Source organism: Heloderma suspectum, chromosome 3, assembly GCF_057233095.1.
Source record: "Heloderma suspectum isolate Gila_16-S chromosome 3, 16-S_ref, whole genome shotgun sequence".
In the NCBI taxonomy this organism is placed as follows: Eukaryota; Metazoa; Chordata; class Lepidosauria; order Squamata; family Helodermatidae; genus Heloderma; species Heloderma suspectum.
In genome coordinates, this window is record NC_139460.1 from 248,437,142 (window position 1) to 248,457,190 (window position 20,049).

The 20,049-nt window shown below is 41.6% G+C and overlaps 1 protein-coding gene across 6 annotated transcripts in view; it reads left to right on the forward strand.

Moving 5' to 3' along the window:
* The window catches only part of ABLIM1 (actin binding LIM protein 1), a 310,327-nt gene that overhangs the window by 115,647 nt on the left and 174,631 nt on the right, over positions 1–20,049 (forward strand). For all 6 annotated transcript variants that reach the window (XR_014789481.1, XR_014789480.1, XR_014789479.1 and 3 more), the window contains exon 2: positions 14,227–14,361. Coding sequence is in view for 1 of the 6 variants with exons in the window: in XM_084846146.1 (XP_084702272.1) it covers positions 14,227–14,361 (135 nt within the window). In the remaining 5 variants the exon portion in view is untranslated. The remainder of the gene's footprint in view (positions 1–14,226; positions 14,362–20,049) is intronic.

A 20,049-nucleotide genomic window follows, 5' to 3' on the forward strand; every position in this document is an offset into this window, starting at 1 on the left:
TCAAGATAAATGACTTTCTGAATGAATAACATCACACATTATGCCATGATGCTGAGGATTCTTGCCTACTGTAGATGCTTTCTCTTTGGTATGGTTTCATCTTGATGAAAGTTTAATGATAATTGTGAATCTTTTTTGTGTAATGTGCTGAATGAAGGAGTTTATCTGTTGACAGTCAGCACCATCCACATGACTTATTTTTATTTCCTACTCGCAACATCTCCATCATTATTGAAGGCAAGAGAGGAAAGAGGACAGGATCTGGCTATTGCAAAGATCTCCCAGTCAGCCCCTCTCAGTAGAAGATGGTCTGATGTCATGTATGGGATGGCAGGTTTTTCCCCCACCATAAGGGTGTTACGTGAATTGCTATTTCTCATAGGAGTGAATGGCTGTCATGTATTTATGTAGGGGAAGTAACAGGGTGTACCCACTGTTTGGGTGAGGGCTAACTTCTAGGCCTGGCCCCTGGTGATACCAGTTTCTTAAGGGGAGTACATTTTGCTTCCTCCAACAGTTTGGTGATTGTAGCCCATTCACTTTGTTCCATAGAACTGACTGTAATGTGCTGAGAGCTTTCCCGCCTTAATAGCTTTGCACTTCCATTTACATTCCCCCATCCTGGTTTCCATTTCTTGGTCATGCTAGAGTGACATGTTAATTAGTGATTGAGAAATGGAAATAAGAAACTGGATTTTCTGCATATTCTACCTGATCAGCCAGTATGGTCAATGGTCAGGAATGCAGGGAGGTTTAGTCGAAAACGTCTGGAGGGCACCAGGTTGGGGAAGGCTGTTCTAGCTAAAAGTCTGTCACGTTTGATGGTAGAGAGTGGAATTTTCCCCCCTACTCACCACCATCTCACTCCTCCTCATGTACCACCCTCACCCCCCAAAGTGGAGAATTAGGCCTGTTGTGCCCCCTTTTCCATTTGCTACACAATGGCAATGGGCCATTGGTCCAGATGTAACAAGGGAATTTAGGGCATGAAACAGAAGATGATTTTAGTTGAGGTGCTACTGGTTAGCATGTCCTATGACCTCCAGAGTATAGCTTCACCAGACACTGGAGCTTAGATTACCACATCAGTAAGCCCTCTGGATTTTTCTCGATTGTGGCCGTTATAGTGGTACCCTTTTGTGTATTGGGTAGAATGGTATTACTACTGGTTTTGGACAATACCAATAAAGTCCAATCTGACTCAGCATGTGGAGCCAAGGTGCCAACCCTCTTTCCACTGTCCCTGCACATCAACCACAGGGGCAGCATGTCTGAATTATGGCCTATGCATGTACAATTCTACACATGTGTGACAATGTTGTGTGGTTGATTACCAGATAAAATCTTGGAACTGACCATGTCATTTTACCCTATGCACATAGAATTTTACACACATAGACTGTAATTCAGGCATGCCATTCCCATCTGGATGTGTAAGAACAGCAAAATGAGGGATTGTGTTCCAGTTCCACACACAGGGCCAGATCAGACTTTACTGGTATTGTCCAAACTGGCCCAATAACATCTTCATTCTTAGGACCTGTGCTCCAGCTGTAGAACTCCTTTACCCCAGTAGTTTGCCAAAGCCCAAGATTGAACATTTTCTGGAGACAATAGAGGTAGGTACTGGATGGGTGGGAATTGTTTTTGCAATAACTATATAGTATATGCCTGTGTGTAGTTAAATTTCATATATTGTAACTGCGATGATTCCACAAGATAGGGCAGGGAACATATTTAAAAGAACTATTAACACAGGAAAGTAGCATTATCAGTAACAATGATACCTTGTGATCATTTAGGTCCTGGATGGCTTTATATATCATGAGACAAGCACCAGTGCTGATTATTATGCCTATTTGTTCTAATATGAATATTGGCTCCAGCTTAATGAATGCATATGACAGTGTTGTGTTTCCACAGCAAGTCTGTGCATTAGAGATCATGGTGTTGAAATACATTTTCTCCAGAACAAGGCATGTAAACATACTAGATCCATTCCAGAAAAAGTTAGTCACACATAGGCACCATTGAATTCAATAGGGCTCGACTCTGACTCATTGGATCAGAGCTGTAGAGATCAGTTGCTTCAGTTCACTAGTCTGGCATCTGTTTTCTAGGAAGAAGTGTATGTTGTCTCTGACACCATATAACATTTAGAAAGTATAGGTGACTTGGAGCAAAGTACATGTGACTTGGTGGCCAAACTACACATGATATGGGAGATTCTTGATCAAATCTCCCCATAGGGTTTTTTTTTGGAGGGGGGGTATTTAAAATGAGCTGTGCTGGAGTAGTGTTGGATCTGGTCCTCAGCACTTTAGGGTTAAACAGTTCTCACCAACCCCTGTGCTGTTTCCCCTTTTAAGTTGCCCTACCCTAGAACACTGTTAGCCTTTGAAGGGGAAAAAAGATATGTAGAATATGGGTTACTGTTTTTCTTCAGCATGGTTTGGGGAGGCATTTAAATGAGGGAAATGGCACTCCCCCCCTTCACCAGTACTATGTTCTCAATCTATTTTGGGACCCCTTCCCCACTACTTTTATATCTAAAAATAAAGTCAGGAGATCTGATCATGAATCTTCCATGTCATGTGTTGTTTGGCCCTTAGATTAAATGAGGATGAACACAGTAGGATGGACTAGAATTTAACCTCACTGAGAGATATTTGTGTCGCCATGTGGTTGTGTTACCATGCAGGGAATTTCTAGCCTTTAAGCAACATGTATGGACCAGTAGATAATTTATATAATAATAATGATAATAGTAATATTTGATTGCAGTTCTTTATAACCCACTGTTCAGAATACAAATCTTTCCATGTCAGGGAGCATGAGCCAAGATGGTGGCCAGGTAATTAAAATATTGCCTGTCATTCTCTACTGCTCACCCACCTGTTCTCAGTGTTTCAAAGTCCAACTAATTAAGTAAAAAATTACATCAGGTGGATGGCAGCTTTTTTTTCAAGTCAATAAAACATTTATTTCTGAGATATTTGTGACATTGTTATTCTATAATATCCTTCAGCTTACCTGTTCCTTTTCCCTCTGTTACTGCTGCTGCCTCCTTAGTTACCTTTGGTTTCTCCCCCGCCGCCCCGGCTTGTGTTTTTGAACACTCCATAGTGCCAATGAAATAATTAAGAAGAATTCTGACTCTTTAGGCTAGAGATACACTGATGTGTGATGTACTATAGATTAGCAAACAGAGCAGGAGTCTCTTGGTTACTATAGTACTGGGGGGAAAATTTGAGAGACTAAGTAAATCAATATTGGTCAGGCAATTTGTATTCAGGAGCTGTGCCCAGGCAACGCCTTGTACGTTGATCAAAAGGAGTTTTGCGAACTATAAAATTATGATGGGACTAAGGCAGACATATCTCCTAGAAAAATATAATAATTATGTATTATTATTATTTTGGATAGTGGATAGCAGGGTCCTGGTTGGAAACTGAAACACTCTGATGTGTGTGGTTTTTGCCTTATTAATTCATGTTAAATTTCTGGAAATTCTTAAAAGCAAGTAAAAAAAAATTAGCAAGGAATTTCTTAATAGCCTGGATGTTTCTGAAAAAGAGTATTGAGGATTTTTTTTTAACCTTAAACCAGAACCAGATGCATACATGCTGGTATCCAGAGCATCAGCTATGTCTACTGCTCCTTGTTCTCCCATAACATCAGTCATGACAAAATACATGATTTCACATGACACCACCATGTTCTGTGTGTTTTCTGCTCAACATTATTGTTTGCGATTTGTGTGGCAGGGACACGTACAGTGGAGTGACGTCATGTCGTACCTCGTGAAAAGCAGGATCCTCCCTGAAGATCTTAATAGGTTTGTTTGGTCATACAGGGCAAGATGGCCACAAAGATAAGTTGGTTCAAGCCTATCATTTTTGCAACCATAAAGCAGACTAATGGAGTTAGTCATATGGAGCTGTGATGAGCTTCCATCACAATTTCCCCCCACTTATTTTAGTCCATTTTTGAATGGAATAATAATGATTATTTTAGACTTGTCATTTTTAAGTATAGAACTTAAGGAAATTTTTTTATAAAGCCCCGTTTATATTAGGCTGCTTCCATTCTCATCTCCATGAAAATTGTTCCAGTGACACACATTGAACAGAGACAGTTTACCTGACCCTTTCAGTGTATAAATTGCCTCAGAAGTCAGTTTGACCTGTGGTGCATCTAATACACGTGAAAAAAATTTAAAATGCATTGCAGAGCCCTCAAGGAGAGGGTGAATGAAAGCCAAGGCCACCAGTGCACACTCAACAACCTTTAAAACAGATATGACAAAGATACAGTATTGGATCGAAGGCCTCCAGCTACTGGAAAAACTTACTGGATATCCCTAAGGACTTTAATGCTATTACAGCATTTCTTCAGAGAAAGCAGTAGGGTCCACGCATAATGTTAAACCATAATTTAGCGCTATGTCTATGAGCAGAAAGGAGCCCTTGCAAAGTGCCGGGCTTGCACACTCCCTCCTCCCCCTCACTTCTCCTCCCTCTGGGCAACTAGGGGAACAAATAAGTCAAAATTCCATTTTGCTTTAGCATATTAACTGTTTGTTGTTGTGTAGAACCAGGAATTATGATTCTAAACAAATTCTGTCCATGGTATGATCACTTTCCACCTGGTCTCTTATACACATTGACATCTTATTTGCAAAACTTAACGGTTCCAAAATACAGATGAGCTTTTACTAATACAAGATTGAATGTACAACCATCAGCAGTACTTGAGGGCCATTTTAAAAGAACCCCATTGCAAAATCATGTATGCCCATGTGGAGATGGCTGTACTGAAACAGTAGCTCATGCATTATTATTTTGCTCTTTTTATAGAGATTTGAAGAGCGAGTTTATCACTCCACTACTGTAATCCATTCCAGCGCAGTCAGTTAATACTTCTGTGTCTTTTCTTCTTGTAGATCAAGATAAGCTGGTGACAGCAAAGACTGCAAAAATATTAGCCAGTGCTATTAAAATAGGATCCATTATTTTATCTGAGTCTTAATTTTATACTGCCCTTTTGATTGACCGGCAGTTTATTTGTTTAATCTTTTCATGTGTAAAGGATTGCATATAAATTTTAGGTGTTTGTGTTTGATGCAGATTTGTAGAATATAACCTGGGTAACTTCATTCAGTTGTTAACTTTCTTTTATTCCTTGTACTTTATATTTTACATGCAAAGCCTTGTGGCTGTTGCAAATAAATGAACTGTTGTGGTGGTGGTCGAAAATAAATTGTAGTTGTTAAACAAGCAAGCAAAACAACCCAGGTTTTGTTGTTGGCTTATTTAGCCGTTGACTAAGGGCGCAATCCTATGGCTGCTAGACAGTGTCTAGATGGCCATAGGATTTTTCATTTTCTGGGAACCGAGCTTGGAACCAGTGGCGCAGTACATCCCCAGCTCCTTGCTCATAAGAGCAGCATGGAGAAGCTGAAAAGGGGGTGTTCCTGGGGGCAGGATATGGTGGAGGTGCCATTATAATGGTTCCTATGAGCCATCCAGCCTCCTTCCCACAGTTGCTCTGAGGCACCCAAAATTGTCTGTCTAGCCACAAGTGCAGGGTGGCCAGAGCACAGAGGAGAAGATCCCCTCTGCACTGTGCTCGCCCTGCATTGGATAGTCAGTCACCTCCGAGTTCGTAGATGGCCAAATATCCCCATAGGATTGCACCCTAAGAGTTTCTTTGAAAGCATGATCCCTGGTTCACACGTAATGGCAAGCCAGTTCACACAGTTCACATCCCTGGTTCACATGTAATGGCAAGCCAGTTGCCATTACCTGCTGAAGTAAAACCGATTTCTGGTTCATTCCTCTGCCCTGTGTGTGTGTGTTGGGGCGGGGGGACTGTGCACCCCTGAGGCTTCGCATGAGTTCCTTGCTGCTCATGCACTTTTATTTATTTATTTATCTGTTTGTTTGTTTGTTTGTTTATTTAATAAATTTCTTAATTGCCCATCTGGCCAGTTACCTGGCCACACTGGGAGATGTACAACAGTATAAACAGTTTAAAACAGTAAAATTACACATTAGAACATGGTATTTCTAAAAATACCTTAACCCACCCCAAATGCCTGCCTGAACAACCAAGTTTTCATTGTGTGGCGGAAGCTCATTAAAGAGGGGTCATGGTGGAGTTCCCTAGGGACGGAGTTCCACAGAGTGGGGACCACCACAGAGAAGGCCTTCTCCCTCATCCTCAGCAGCCTAGCTGTCCTGGCTGATGGGACAGACAGAAGGCCATCCGAGTCTGATCTTGTTGAGCAGCCTGGCTGGTGGTGCTGGAGGCGCTCCTTGAGATAGGCTGGGCTGGAACCATATAGGGTTTTAAAGGTCAATACCAACACCTTGAATTGGGCCCAGAAAACAACTGGTAGCCATTGCAACTCCTTCAGCACCAGAGTGATGTGATCACACCGGTGGCTGCCTTTAATCAGGCGAGCTGCTGCATTTTGCACCAGCTGCAGCTTCTTAACCATCTTCAAGGGTAAGTCCACATAGAGGGCATTACAGTAATCTAGACAAGAGGAGACCAGGGCATGTACTACCAATGGGAGCAGATGGTCAGGAAGGTAGGGGCGCAGCTGCCATATCAGATGGAGTTGGTACAGCGCTATCCAGCTCACAGCTGACACCTGAGCCTCCATGGACAGCTGGGAGTCTAAAATGACCCTCAGGCTGCAGATCTGGTCTTTCAAGGGTAGCCATACCCCATTCAACACCAGGTCAACATCCCCCAACATCCTCTTGTCTCCCACCAAAAGTACCTCGGTCTTGTCAGGGTTCAGCTTCAGCTTATTCCTCCCCATCCAGCCACTCACTGTCTCCAGACATTTGGACAGGGATTCTATGGCCAACCTTGATGAAGATTGGTTTACTGTTACATGCAAATGCTGTGTGGGAATTAAAATGTTACCTATATAGATGGCAATGTGTGATGATCCTACATGCATATAAATCTTGCAATGATGTATGTGTACATAGAAATGTCATATGTTATAGCTCAGACATCTCTTTTCTATGCTTCCATGAGAGATGTTAGTAGCAACTTTTGTTTCTAACGCAGAGGTTTTAAACCTTGTGAATATGGATACTGAAAGGAAAAGCCATTGTTAATTCAAATAATGGTTCCTAGAAATGTGTCTGTTTAATTGGTCTGGCAGATGTGCTTGCCATGCTTGTGGACAGGTGCGATTTTAAAGGTACATATTATCAATTGCTGATTGCCTTTTTATGCACTAGCATCTTAGATCTTTCCTTGGAGGAATGACCTTTCCTCCTTTTAGAAATGTGTGTGTTCAGGGGTGATATTTCTAAGAGTTACAAAATGTTACAGCATTAATGTACACAATGCAGATCAGGTGAGATAACTGTGCAGATTCAGGGACACAAATGTTATGTCTCGTCTTGTGAAAGTGCTCTGACTCTTTAGGAGCACATTATAAGATGAAGCTGGTCCCTAAGATACTGTGCTCAAAGGCCTCCTTTCTTTGAAATTAAGGCTTCAAAGTTTGCTTTTGTCTTTATAAAAGTAGTCTTAAGGTGCAATCCTATGCATGTTTAGATGGGAAAAAGTCCTACAACTCCCAGCATTCCCCAGTCAGCATGGCTGGGGAATGCTGGGAGTTGTAAGATTATTTTCTGACGAAACATGAATAGGATTGTGCCCTTCCTGGCCTAAGAATAATGCCTTAGGCAAATCATGGCTCTAAAAAACCCTTCCTGAAATATGCCTCTAAATACTCTCCTAGGTGCTGATGCTCAAGCTGATATAAGCAGATTTAGCCCATGTTTATTGCTTTGATAAAACATGTTGTGTTGAGAGTTGCCCAGGCTCTTGCTCAGAGGATGTAGAGTCTGATTATGGAAGAGGTTCTTTGCTTCCTTTATTAATGAGTTGCTTGCTTACTTACTAATATTATTTTACACTTACTTATCTAGGAACTTAACTTGGTTCTGTTTTTTTGTGACAGTGTTATTTCCTTAAAATTAAAGACATTGCTTTAAATGTGTCTAGCTGCTGCATTTTTTCATTTTTTACTGTAGAGTAGGTTCAGTCTGGATCAGGACCCCTAGCGTGGCAGGTGGGCTTTTAAGATCTGGGTTGGGGCCCTACACCTTCTGTAGAGTAAAAATGAAAAAAGGACAAAGCTGCAACTAGACCCACATTTAAAGTAATGGCTGTTTTGACCTTTACTGATTAGGAACGTAGAGCTGTGTAATCTGATTCCAATATTATATGTGTGTGTTTCAGTTGTTAGATCTCTTGTTGAGGTTGACTGTCTATTAGTGTTCAGGCATTGTATATTTGGATTTTATTCCAAGTAAGTCACATGTGATTATAATAAAATGTATATATGACTTGTTGTGCGTGTATACATTATTCACAAATGTTAGAGTCTAATGCTTTAGTTATATCAGTTGTGTGCTCTTTAGCACTTTTGGTTGCCTTTACTTGCAACTGTGCCTTGATTTTTTTTAGGCTCAAGCAGATGTAAGCAAGTTTAGCTCATGTTTATTGCTCTGGTAAAACATGTTGTGTTGTTTGTTGCCCAGGATCATGCTCAGAGGATCTAGTTTCTGACTATAGAAGAGGTCCTGTTATGAATATTTCTAATAAAGGAACCATTGCAACTCCCATGCATTTCCCCTCTCTTTGCTTTGTGCCTTTTTCTGCTGAATGCAAGGTAATTCCCTGCATCAGAGAGCTTTGCTGGGTAATATTTCCAATGGGGTAAAGGTTTTCAAACATTAGCTTCTTGTGAACGGGGTGAATCCAGCTGCCTAGTTTTAATTACAGGGCTATGGCGACTGTGGCTAGTGCTGTAATTGCCACCATCAGAGAGACTGGTAGGGAAGTGGCTTAGAACAGACACATAAGACCCAATAATGGTAATATTAGAAATACCAAAACCTTGTTTTGCCCATGGAGTCTTCATTTCAATCAGTTCAGGAGCACAGGTTCCCCTGTGGCAGTCAGGAATCTGTCCTCTGATATGTGGAGAGAACATGAACAGAAGGAACCACTCATTTTGCTACTAAAACTCAGTGTGGACAAAGTGTCTAGTCCTCATGGCTACAGACCAAATGTAATAAAATAAAATAAAATGCAACAGTAGTATGCAATAATGCCCAAGCAACAAAAATAGGTTAGATATGGCTTCCAAGGGTGTCTTTACTGATTTGTTTTGAACTTCCTTTTTTGTTGTGTTGGTGGTTACTAGTTTACTCCTGTGCTACTGACACCTGTAGGTTTTGTTTTGCTTTAGTCCTGAGAGGGAAACTACGTTCTTATCCAAAGCAGCAAATTTTGGATGCGCAAACTGACACATTGCTGTAAATTAAGTTTGTCCTGTTAGAGAGAAAATCCAGGTGTCTTAGTGTGAATGCTGTCTGTGTCCGTTTCCGATGAATAGGTCACAGTTGACCATGTGAGAAATTGTAGAAAGGAGATACCGGAGTACTTTTGGAACCGCCCCTAACGGTCATGCACCTCCTAGTTGTTATTGTACCTCTTCCCTTTTTCAATCTCTTCTTTAGTTTCTGACCTTTGTGATTGATCTGAAATGAAACTTTACAGGCACGAGTATCACACCTTGCTCCTCTGCTTTGATATCCCAGAGGGGATGGGCAGCATAGAGCCAGCTAAGGGCCACTTGGGAGACCTTAGCATTAGAATTTCAAGTGACCTTGGTTAAATTGAACTATTTTGTCATTGCCTGGATGCCCAGGGATTTATGTCTAATGGCTCCTTGTTGGTGTGGATTGCAAGTGTTTTTCTGAACGTTTTGATGAACACGAAGGGATGGTACTTGCTGCTTCTATAATACACATTTTTATGTATGCTTTCACACCATCCAAATAGGAGCTATGATATACTGTAAGTACAAGTAGTGTTCTGCAGTTAGTGAACCTTACATTTATTTTTTACTTTTGTAAAAGTTATCCCACTTCTCTTCATCAGCTTTTGAGGGTTCTTGAGACGTTCAGCTTGTCTTTAATTTTGTGGATTGCTGCTTCCATGTTTTAGAACAAAGGGATGGAGAGAGGTGGAGGACATGGGTGTCTCCAGGCCACCTGTATTTTGTTGATGTTTTGCATGGCATATATCAAAGTGGCAGCCAGAGAGCATTCTGAGATTTAGGGTGCAATCCTATGCATGTTTAGACAGAAAAATGCTTGCTGGAGGATGCTGGGAGTTGTAGGACTTTTCTCTGTCTAAACATACATAGGACTGTGCCCTTAATGACTAAAAATAGAATATGAACTTCAAATATCTTTTAGTAGAGGTAAAACATTATGGGCAGTTGTCATCCAGACAGTCATTGTGAACTGTGATTCATAATCTGCAGACAGACAATATCTTTAAAAGAATTGAAAGTGGTGTGATAGAGCCATTGTTGCTCATGTCAAGTCTGGTTTATTTTATTTTATACAATTACTGCACTCAAAGTGGCTTCACTATATATATCTAGACGGGGAGGGAACGATGTTCATGCTCATGAAGTATACATTATTTTTCTGTTTATCTTCTTTGATCAAACAGATTTTGCAGGCTTTTGTGGCCTTTCAAAGGTTTACAGACTTTTGCAGGCTTTTGAAAGCCCTACAAAACCTGTTTGGTAAGAGATGATAGTGGGGCAAAATAAATGGGTGTACATCACAGCAACAATATCTCTTACCACAACATATTCATCTGAACTATTGTCTGTCTCCATCCATAATCTGGGCTTTTTTCTTGTCATCATTTGCATTGCATTGCATTGCATTTGCATTGCATTTATTGCTTTTATACCCCTCCTTTTTTCCTCTTGCAAGGAACCCACAGCAGCTTACATTATCCTCCTCCTCTCCATTTTATCCTCACAACGACAACTTTGTGAGGTGGGTTGGGCTGAGAGTCTGTGACTGGCCCAAAGTCACCCAGTGAGCTTCCATGGCTGAGTTGGGACTAGAACCTGGATCTTCCAGCTCCTAGTCCAACACTCTTGCCACTACACCACACTGGATTTGTTGTATCCTTCTGAATTTTCCATTGAAAGAAGCTATGTCACCAGTAATCAGTGACCTCCATACAGGACAATATAAGTAGGTGGCTCTTTGTAAGACTGTCATTTGGAGCTTTATTGGGAAGAGTTCAAATTACACTAGCAACAGATGGTAATCCTGGCTGTTGATGAAATGTGAAGAAGAAGGTACAGACTATTTGTCTACTATCCAATTAATCAGGTTTGACATCTTGTAAATATGTCAATATGGCTTGACAGGCTACTAATAGGTTCTTGTAACACCTCCCTTCTTGCTTAGGATATTGTGGAGTCATGACAGCAACTTGAGGAGAAAATGGCAAAGAGCCACTGGGGTGTAATGCATTAATTTTCAACTAGTGGACTGTGCCCCACAACTGGGTTGAGCACTTAAATAAGGTGGGTCACCAGTACCATGATAACCTTTTGTAGGCAAGCAGAGAAAGAAAAATAGAAAATCAGACAGAGAAAGAAGGGTAGATCATCCACATAGAGTGTACAAGCAAGCACTGGAAATTGTGTGTGTGTGCGCGTGTGATTAAAAGTTTATCTAATTTGGGGGGTGAGATTAAACGTAGGGATAGAAAATCTGCAAGTTGCTGTTTCTGTGAATAAAGAACTGGACTTCATTCTGGGAGATCTGAGTTGGACTTCTGCTGCAATACACTTGTATGGCCTTGGGAAGCTGTGATGAAGATTGTACAGAACTGTGCAAATTAAAGATGCTTTAGAAATTAAATAAGAACTAGTAAAATATGATACGACGAATTACAGGATCTTAAGGATTGCTTGCCACAAAGAATGTTAGCATTAGGATGGGCACATCCAAAACTCTCCTGAGTTCTGCAGTACAGTTATTACAGTACATCCATGTCACAAAGGGTAGGTTGAAAGCAATTTAGGATCAGTCACTAAGAGTGCAGTATTATGAGACTGCTGTTCAGTAGATGAAGGTCTCCAAGATGAAGGGTCTCCATCTATCCTAAGCCCTGGCACACATGGAAGAAGGAACAACTGAGCTGTATTTGCCTCCCAATCCTGCTTTTTAGCATATTTAGATGGACAGGCATCTGAGCCCATTCTAAATAGCTTACTTCACGGTGGGCGGGGATGGGAGTGGAGAGGCTCATGGATCTAGCGGATCCATATCACTCCTTTCCTCTCCCCTCTCTGGCAACCATCACACCCCATTTCTCCCTCTCTGACCCTTTTCTGAGGTTGTTGTTTTGACCTTGGAAGAGGAGCCACCATGAAGCTTTTTATGGTAGCTGGGAAAGGTGGAGGTGGAAGGAGTGGGGGAGAAATCCCCATTTGCATCTCCCCCCGAGGTCATAGCTGTGCGGCAAATCTGCACCATCTTATGGGATGCCCTTTCAGGGACCATGGGATGCTACCTCAGGGACCATAGGGTTGCTCTCTAACTAGTATATTTTTATAAGTGCAACAGGCTGCCTCATAAGACCTGTGTCTTCATGTGAATGAGGCCTGAGGGGATAATATTGCTTGTAATACTTTGTAAGTTAACACCCAGTGCCTGGGACGGTCTTCATATAGCCTCATCCACCCTTTCGTAAATACTGTGTTCCCTCCCTCAGTTACCAGTTAATGCAGTAGCTGTTTGTTAGCCAACTCTTGTGCTCCATAAATAGAACTTCACTGCTTAAAGATTAGAGAGGGTTCACTGAAGGCTGTGCACTGCCAAGGTCTTCTTTAGAAATAATGGCTAATGAAAATATTAGTAGGCATTCCCTTCAGTGGTCGGTGTACTCATATGGATTAAATAACAGGATTAAATAGAAAATTAGAAACCTATTGGCGGGGAGGGGGAGGAGGAAAAAACATTTTGTTTTTGCTGAAAATTGCATTCATAGAAACGAAGTAAAGGAAAAGCTACAAAAGGGGAAAGACTGAAAACTGGAAAGGGAAATAATTTGTGTAGAAACCAGTACATTTACCAGTGTAGGGCTTGATCCAAGCAAAGTGAAATGCTTTGAAAGGGAGAAGGCTAAGCACATGGTTTACTGTATCATCTGCATCTCCTTAAACATGATTCCTGAATTGACTACAGACTATACCCATGCCCTGAGAAGGACCAGGGCATATGAACAAATGAATGTATACAGGTATCTTGGGTAGGGCAGCCAAGGTGAAACCTTCTGGAGAAAATAGGAAATCTTTAAAATCATCAACCAGTCCAATCTCAAAATGGGGGATTTCAGGGAAAAAATTCTCCATTACTAATACAATTAACATTTAAACTCTAGCATGCAGTCAACTCTAATCCAATAACCCTAAGTGAGTCACAACAGTCAAAGAGGAAGTTCGATAGATCCAGAAACGAATTATTGCCTGACACGTTCAATTGTTTTCTTCCAAATTGTTTGCCCTGTGTGTTCTTACTTTGTGAAAAGTATAAAGCTCACATACTGCAAATGGCCTGTGAAGCCTGTTTTTGTGTGATCCCCTCCCTGCATTCTGAAGTGGTACAATTTCGGGAGTGATTTAACACTCCCCCCCCCCCCCCGAAAGCATAGATTCAGTCTCGGTCTATTGAAGTAGAAAGTAATGCAGAGGAGGAATTTAAACTACTGGGCTATGGAAAGTCTATAGGTGACATAACAGTATCATTTAAGCCAGGGATGTTGAGGGCCACATTCCATCAGGGGTAATCTATTGGATGAAGAGTCGGACATGACTTAACGACTGAACAACAACAACTATCTATTGGAGACCACATGCCAGTGATAGCTGGTACCAAAGTCAGCAGTGGGTGGGGCCAACCCTTCTCTCTCTCTCTCTCTTTCTCTCTGTTCCCTCCCTTCACTTCTTCCCTGCCAGAGGTCTCAATTGATCACACACAGAGGGCTTTTGAAATTAGGCAAAGAGCCACATGAAATTAGTCTAATGGTCACAGTCTGCCCTCCCCTGATTTAAGCCATCTCTGACTTCCCAGGCCCCATGGATCAGGCAAACTACTATCAGTGGGACTTTACCATCACAGGTGTAAGCTCAAATATGACAAAATTACATCATGAGGCTCCCGTGGCTTGATATTTCAGTCATCTTCCTTGACCACGTCCCCGTGGCTCCCGAGGCAGTGACGTGGTGTGTTTGTTTTTCAAATGTGCCTTTTTGAAGGAAATCTTGTATATAATGCATTACTTTTTTTACAGTGGCCCATCCTCAGGAGCCTCATCACTCTGCAGAGAAGCCAGTTATCCACTGCCATAAATGTGGTGAGCCATGTAAAGGCGAAGTACTTCGTGTCCAGGCCAGGCATTTTCACATCAAATGTTTTACCTGCAAAGGTACTGTAACCTCATTTTCATTATGAATTGACCAATCAGATGGTTTACATCCCTTTATTCAGAGGAGATTGTGAAGCATTCTTCTCTCTCTGGCTACCTTTTACACGTGTGTGAGTGGGATCAAAGTCCCATAAAGAAGAAAGTCAGAACAATCTCAGAAGTGAGGAGCACTTAAATGTACAGATAATGATGCAGTAGGGTGGATTGTAGAAGGTGTTGGGCCCAGGTGTTGAAGTCCCTTAAGCTGCTCACTGAACATCTAAGCTCAACCTTACTGGGGAGTTGTGAAAATAAAGAATATATTGTCCTTGGGTTAGATAGGGTGGGAAAGAAATCTAATAAATAAATCAGTGTTGATCTCATAATTATTATATACTGTAGGAAATCTATTTTGGCAATTGGAAAGCAATTCAGTGTTGTTTGTCTTGATACTGTATGCAAAGGTGTTTGTTTTAACTTTGGTGACTTTTCTGCATGTTTATGATGTGAGAAATGGTGGGTTCCACAAAAAATCGTGGGATTTGTAAAGCTTCTTTCATGTGTGAAATTCTGTTCTTGAGCAATTGCAAATAATCTCTGCTTCTGGTTTTGTTTACTGGGAACATCTGTCCTGTGATAGGTTAGCTGAATCGCAAAAAGCAGTTTGTCAAAGTTTATTCTTGTAAGGATCTTTCAAAGGATTGTATGCTGCTTGAGCCCCTCAAGCTTACCTAGATCAAAGGAAGGGGACCTTGCTTGTGTCACTGACTGGACGCACAATCTCAAGCAAGTGTGGGGTGTTTCAGCACCATCAATAAAGGCACGGAGAAACCAACACAGGTTACTCATTACCACCTGTGTTGAAATGATCGGGATGACAAAGGACTGGCCCTAGCATAGAGGCAAACATGGCAACCACATGGGTTGGGAGAGAGCCATTGCCTGCAGTTTTGGAGAGGGAGTGCACGGAGCGTACACTTAAAGCCAAAGTGAACATTGGTCAAATTATGCACAGCAGAGCTGTGCATGATTGGATTATTTGCTGAAGTGTAAGCACACATGGCACCAATTCAGATCAAAACCATGTGCTCCAGGAGGGGAGGATTTAAGCCTCCCCCCCCACGTTTTCATCCCAAATTGTCATGCAGCCCTTTGGGGCATGACAAGTGGGAGCTGGTGGCTCCTATTGCAGCGGGGTAGTGAATCTGCTCTGAGTTTCAGTCAGAACCAGTCAAAATGCTGAAGGAGCTATTCAGGGTGATGAACCCTATTCCCAAAATGTGTTCAGCCCCTTTGTGAGCTCCTTTAGAGTTCTGACTGAAACCCAGAGCGGATTCACAGCCCCACTGAAATCAGAGCCACCAGCCTCCACTGGGCATGACCCACATTGTTCTTCTACGCTGGCTCTGCTTGTGGCACATCATCATCTGGGTCACCGCAGGCTGCGTCCTTCCCTGGCCTGAACTGCTCTGTTAACGAATGCTGGCATATGAAGGAACTTGCCATGCTGCAGGGGATTAGGCCAATCAGAGATCTCCAAATCAGAGCCGTTGTATACTTTTTTTTCTTTTTTGGAGAGTTAATATCTACTTTCAGTTCATTGCATACCACTGTGATTCTTTTTTGTGAAGGCCTGGCGTGCTATGGTCCATGGGGTCACGAAGAGTCGGACACGACTGAATGACTGAACAACAACAACAACAACCCCGTCTTCCCTGGAAAAACACAACTCTTCCTCCAGACAGTGCGTTCATTGCTATTCTGACTACTGTGTGACGTGTGCTTGTGCGACTTCACACAGCACACAGTCACACTATGGAATTCACTACCACAATTCAGTGATGGCTTTAAAAGGGGGTTAGACACATTTCTGGAGAAGAAGGCTATCAATGGCTACTAGTCCTGATGGCTCTGTATTATCTCCAGTAGCAGAGACAGTCTGCCTATGTATACCAGTTACTGGGGAACATGGGTGGGAGGGTGCTGTTGCACTCAAGTCTTGTTTGTGGGTTTCCTGTGGGCAGCTGGTTGGCCTCTGTGTGAACAGAATTCTGGACTACATGGACCGATCCATCATGGCTGAGCTCACTTTTGAGCCTAGTGTGGCATACAAAGTTCTGTCAGATCATCCGCTAGAAGCTCCAGTGCTTACCAAGCAGTATTTGTGGGGAGAGGTGTCTCTTGAAGATGTCTTGTTTCTCTAGTTTTAATACATAGTTCTCTTTTCCTCTTACTTCCCCGTAGGTGTAAATAAGTAAACACTGGTGTGTGAACCAAGTGACTAGGCAGATGGAGAGAGAAGCCTCTTTTGAACCTGCAGTAAACTGTCGGTGGTGGCCCCCCTTGATTGTAGAATGCTTTCCTCAGTGAAGTTTGCCTGGCACCAACATTGTCATATTTTTGGTCCCAAATTAAGACTTTCCTCTACTCTCATACATTTGATGGCATATAATGGGGCTTCTTAATTTAGTTTTTTATCAGGTATTGATATGTTATTGTTAATTGTTTAAATTATTTTTAATTGCTTTAATTTTTTGCATGTTTTAATCCCAGTTGGAAGAAAGGCATCTGAGAAAAGCAAATAATAATAATAATAATAGCAGCAGCAGCAGCAACAGTAACCTCTTTGTAGTAAAATACAACACGGAGGTCATCTGGAGAGTTACAACATGCACAGCATCTTTGGGTGGTCAGCAGATGTGGTGACTAGAGGGAGCAGAGACTAGTGTGGCAAAGGAAAACATTTTCTAGATTTTTTAAATGTTTGGCCAGTGGGGAGAAGGGGCAGCGGTGACTGCCCAACAACCAATCAGAGGAGTAGCACAAAAATATGAAGATCTTGTTCTCACCTTTTGGGTCCAGGAGATGAACTAGAGAAATGTTAATTAAAAAGGAGATTGTTTTTAGCTATTTCTGGCAGATTTGATGCAGCAAAGGTCTTCTTGTTTTGTGGAAGCCCTGGGAAAGACATATGTCATTCAAAGTGGGCTATGGATGTCAGCATCCTGGTTAAAAATGTTTGTAGTTTAGAGAAATAGACACTGAAGGACAGCATAGCATAACAGTAACTTTAAACTAAATAATGCAGACAAGCCCTAATTGACAGTGTAGGTTGGCATGACATATATGTATTGTAAAAATATATAATCATGAAAATGGGTAGGCTTCTTAAGAGTAGGACATGCAGCATAATCCTATGCATGCTTACTCAGAAGTAAGATCCACTGTGTTCAGTTCAACTAACACCAAGTGCATAGGACTGAAACTGTATAGCCCTGTCTTAGCCACATTTTACTCACAGATATATAACTGTTTTAAATAAAATAAAGTAATAATAAGTGCTGATTATTTCAGGTGTATAGAATTGCAGCCATAGCAAAAACTTCCAGCTGAACAGAGAAAATAGACTAAGGCTGCAGTCCTAAACAGAGTTACCATGTCCCATACAACACAGTGGGATTGACTTCTGAGTAAACATGCATAGGACCATATTGTAACAGTTAAATTTACAGACTGAGGATGTGGTGTGGACACATAAAAGGAAGAACAGTACCCAATGCTCCTTAAATTGTGACGCATTTCTAAATTATGATATATTTTTATTATCTCTGTATATCAGTCTTCCCCAGCCTGGTGCCTTCCAAAAATGTTTTGGACTACAAATCTCCTCAGCCCCAGACAGCATGGCCAATGGCCAGAGGTGATGGGAGCTGTGATCCATATGTAATCTTTATGCGGTGCAATACATAAATCAAAATAAAATACGCTGAAATGATGTCTTGCAATTGGTAGCTGCAGACCTTTCCAGTATTTTGCATGGGAAGAACCTCCATTGACTTGGGTTTGGATAGCTGTTTCTCCTGCCTTGTTCATGGCCAGTTGCCTTGTATCAACCTCTTGCTGGAGTTTCCCTTACTTAGGAAGTCATAGTTACACAGATTGTGGTGGTTGAGAAGTATGCTTTGTGCCTTTTTCAACTTCCCCTTTCCTCTCCAACTTTACCTGATAGAATCTTTGCTGGCTTAGCTGTTTCTCTTAGCGTTTCCATTACAGAATTTCATACCTGCCGGCAGCAGCAACTGACTGTCCCTGATGCGGTTTAATAGAATACATACTCCATTCAACTTTGGGGATAATGTGTGCTGCTGTGGATGGTCATTAATGAAGATATTTATAAGCTGGTGACAGATTAATCGGTTGCAATACGAGCTGCCAAACCACAGTCACATGGAGAAGGGTGACTAACCTCTTCAAGGGTAAAAGAAATTTAGATGTGGCTCTGCATTATTATGCATCATAATGTTATTTTGCTAGGTGAATTTCACATTTGTAACTTTTCTAAGAACTACAGGTTGGTATCACTGTGGTGGAGAACCATTTGTGAGAACTGCATATTTGATTAGAGAACTGTTCCACCATTGGCAGCTGACAGACTTGTCTGTGAGTCGGCCACACATGAGATTGATGCTGGAATGAATGAAGGACTGATACCCAGATCCTAGACAAATTATGTAAAGGCACGTCTCTCATGAAAACAGGAGGACATACTTCTAAACATCTTGTTTAGGATTATGGTATTATATGGATTTTCAGCCTGTGTTAAGATTTCAGTAGGACAGATACATTTGAAATCTTGTGTGATGAAGTCCCAAAGTGTTTCCCACCCATCAGTTCATATGCTACTCTGCAGTTTTTAACGTGAAAAAAGCAAGCATATTTTTTTCAGTGTATATTTAAATTATCAGATTCTGATTCCCCATGACATTTCTATCCTTAGGCTTGTGTGTGTGTGTGTGTGTTGCTTTTATTGTAATACAGTGACTAGGTTTGCACAACACGCTGGTGGTGTGTGTTTGAGTGTAGGTTGTTGTTGAACCGTGGGCTGTTTGTTGAACTGTGGGTTAGCGTGTTGTCTGAACCAAGGACATTTTCCATGGGGTGGCTTGTTAACCATGCAGTGTGGCTTATTTTTCTCAAACAAGCCACCTTGAGAACCTATGGTTTGTTTTTAGGTTATTCAGGGTGGTCCATAAGCCACACTGCTTGATTAAAATCCTGCAGAAAATGTCCTCGGTTCAGACAAGACACTAACCCACAGTCCCAACAAACAGCTCACAGTTCCAACAAACGACTGTTGTTCAACAACAATCCACACTCAGCCACTGAGTGGGAGTTAGCATGTTGTGTGTAATAAAGTTATAAGTTGCCTTGGGGAGACAATATTGGTGGAAAAGCAGGATGGGGGTATCAGTGTTTCATTAAAAAAATAATAATCCCATTTTCACTATGTTTTTTATCATAGGTTTTGCATACTACTCCAAGGCAGTAGTTGAAATCTGGGTTCTGGTGGTTTTCTAGGAGCAGCTGCAGCTTCCTCTGTGTTAAAAATAAATAAACCGGTACAATCCTCTTGAGACACCAACAATAACATTCCCATAGTATGATAACCCCTGAGTCTAGATGTAGCCTTTAACCATTCTGTACCAGTTGAAAGCCATCTCTGGTGTGTGTGTGTGTGTGTGTGTGTGTGTTCTGGTGCTATATGATCACAGAAGCTATAGCTATTTTGAGCTCTGGTTGAATGCTGATAAAGAACCAGCTAGCTAGAAATAGTGGTGCTTATCCTCAAGGAAGTGAGCTCTTCATGATAATATGCAAAGAATCTCAGTTAGTCAGCAACTGACCGAAAGCTGTACTTAAAGAAAGGGC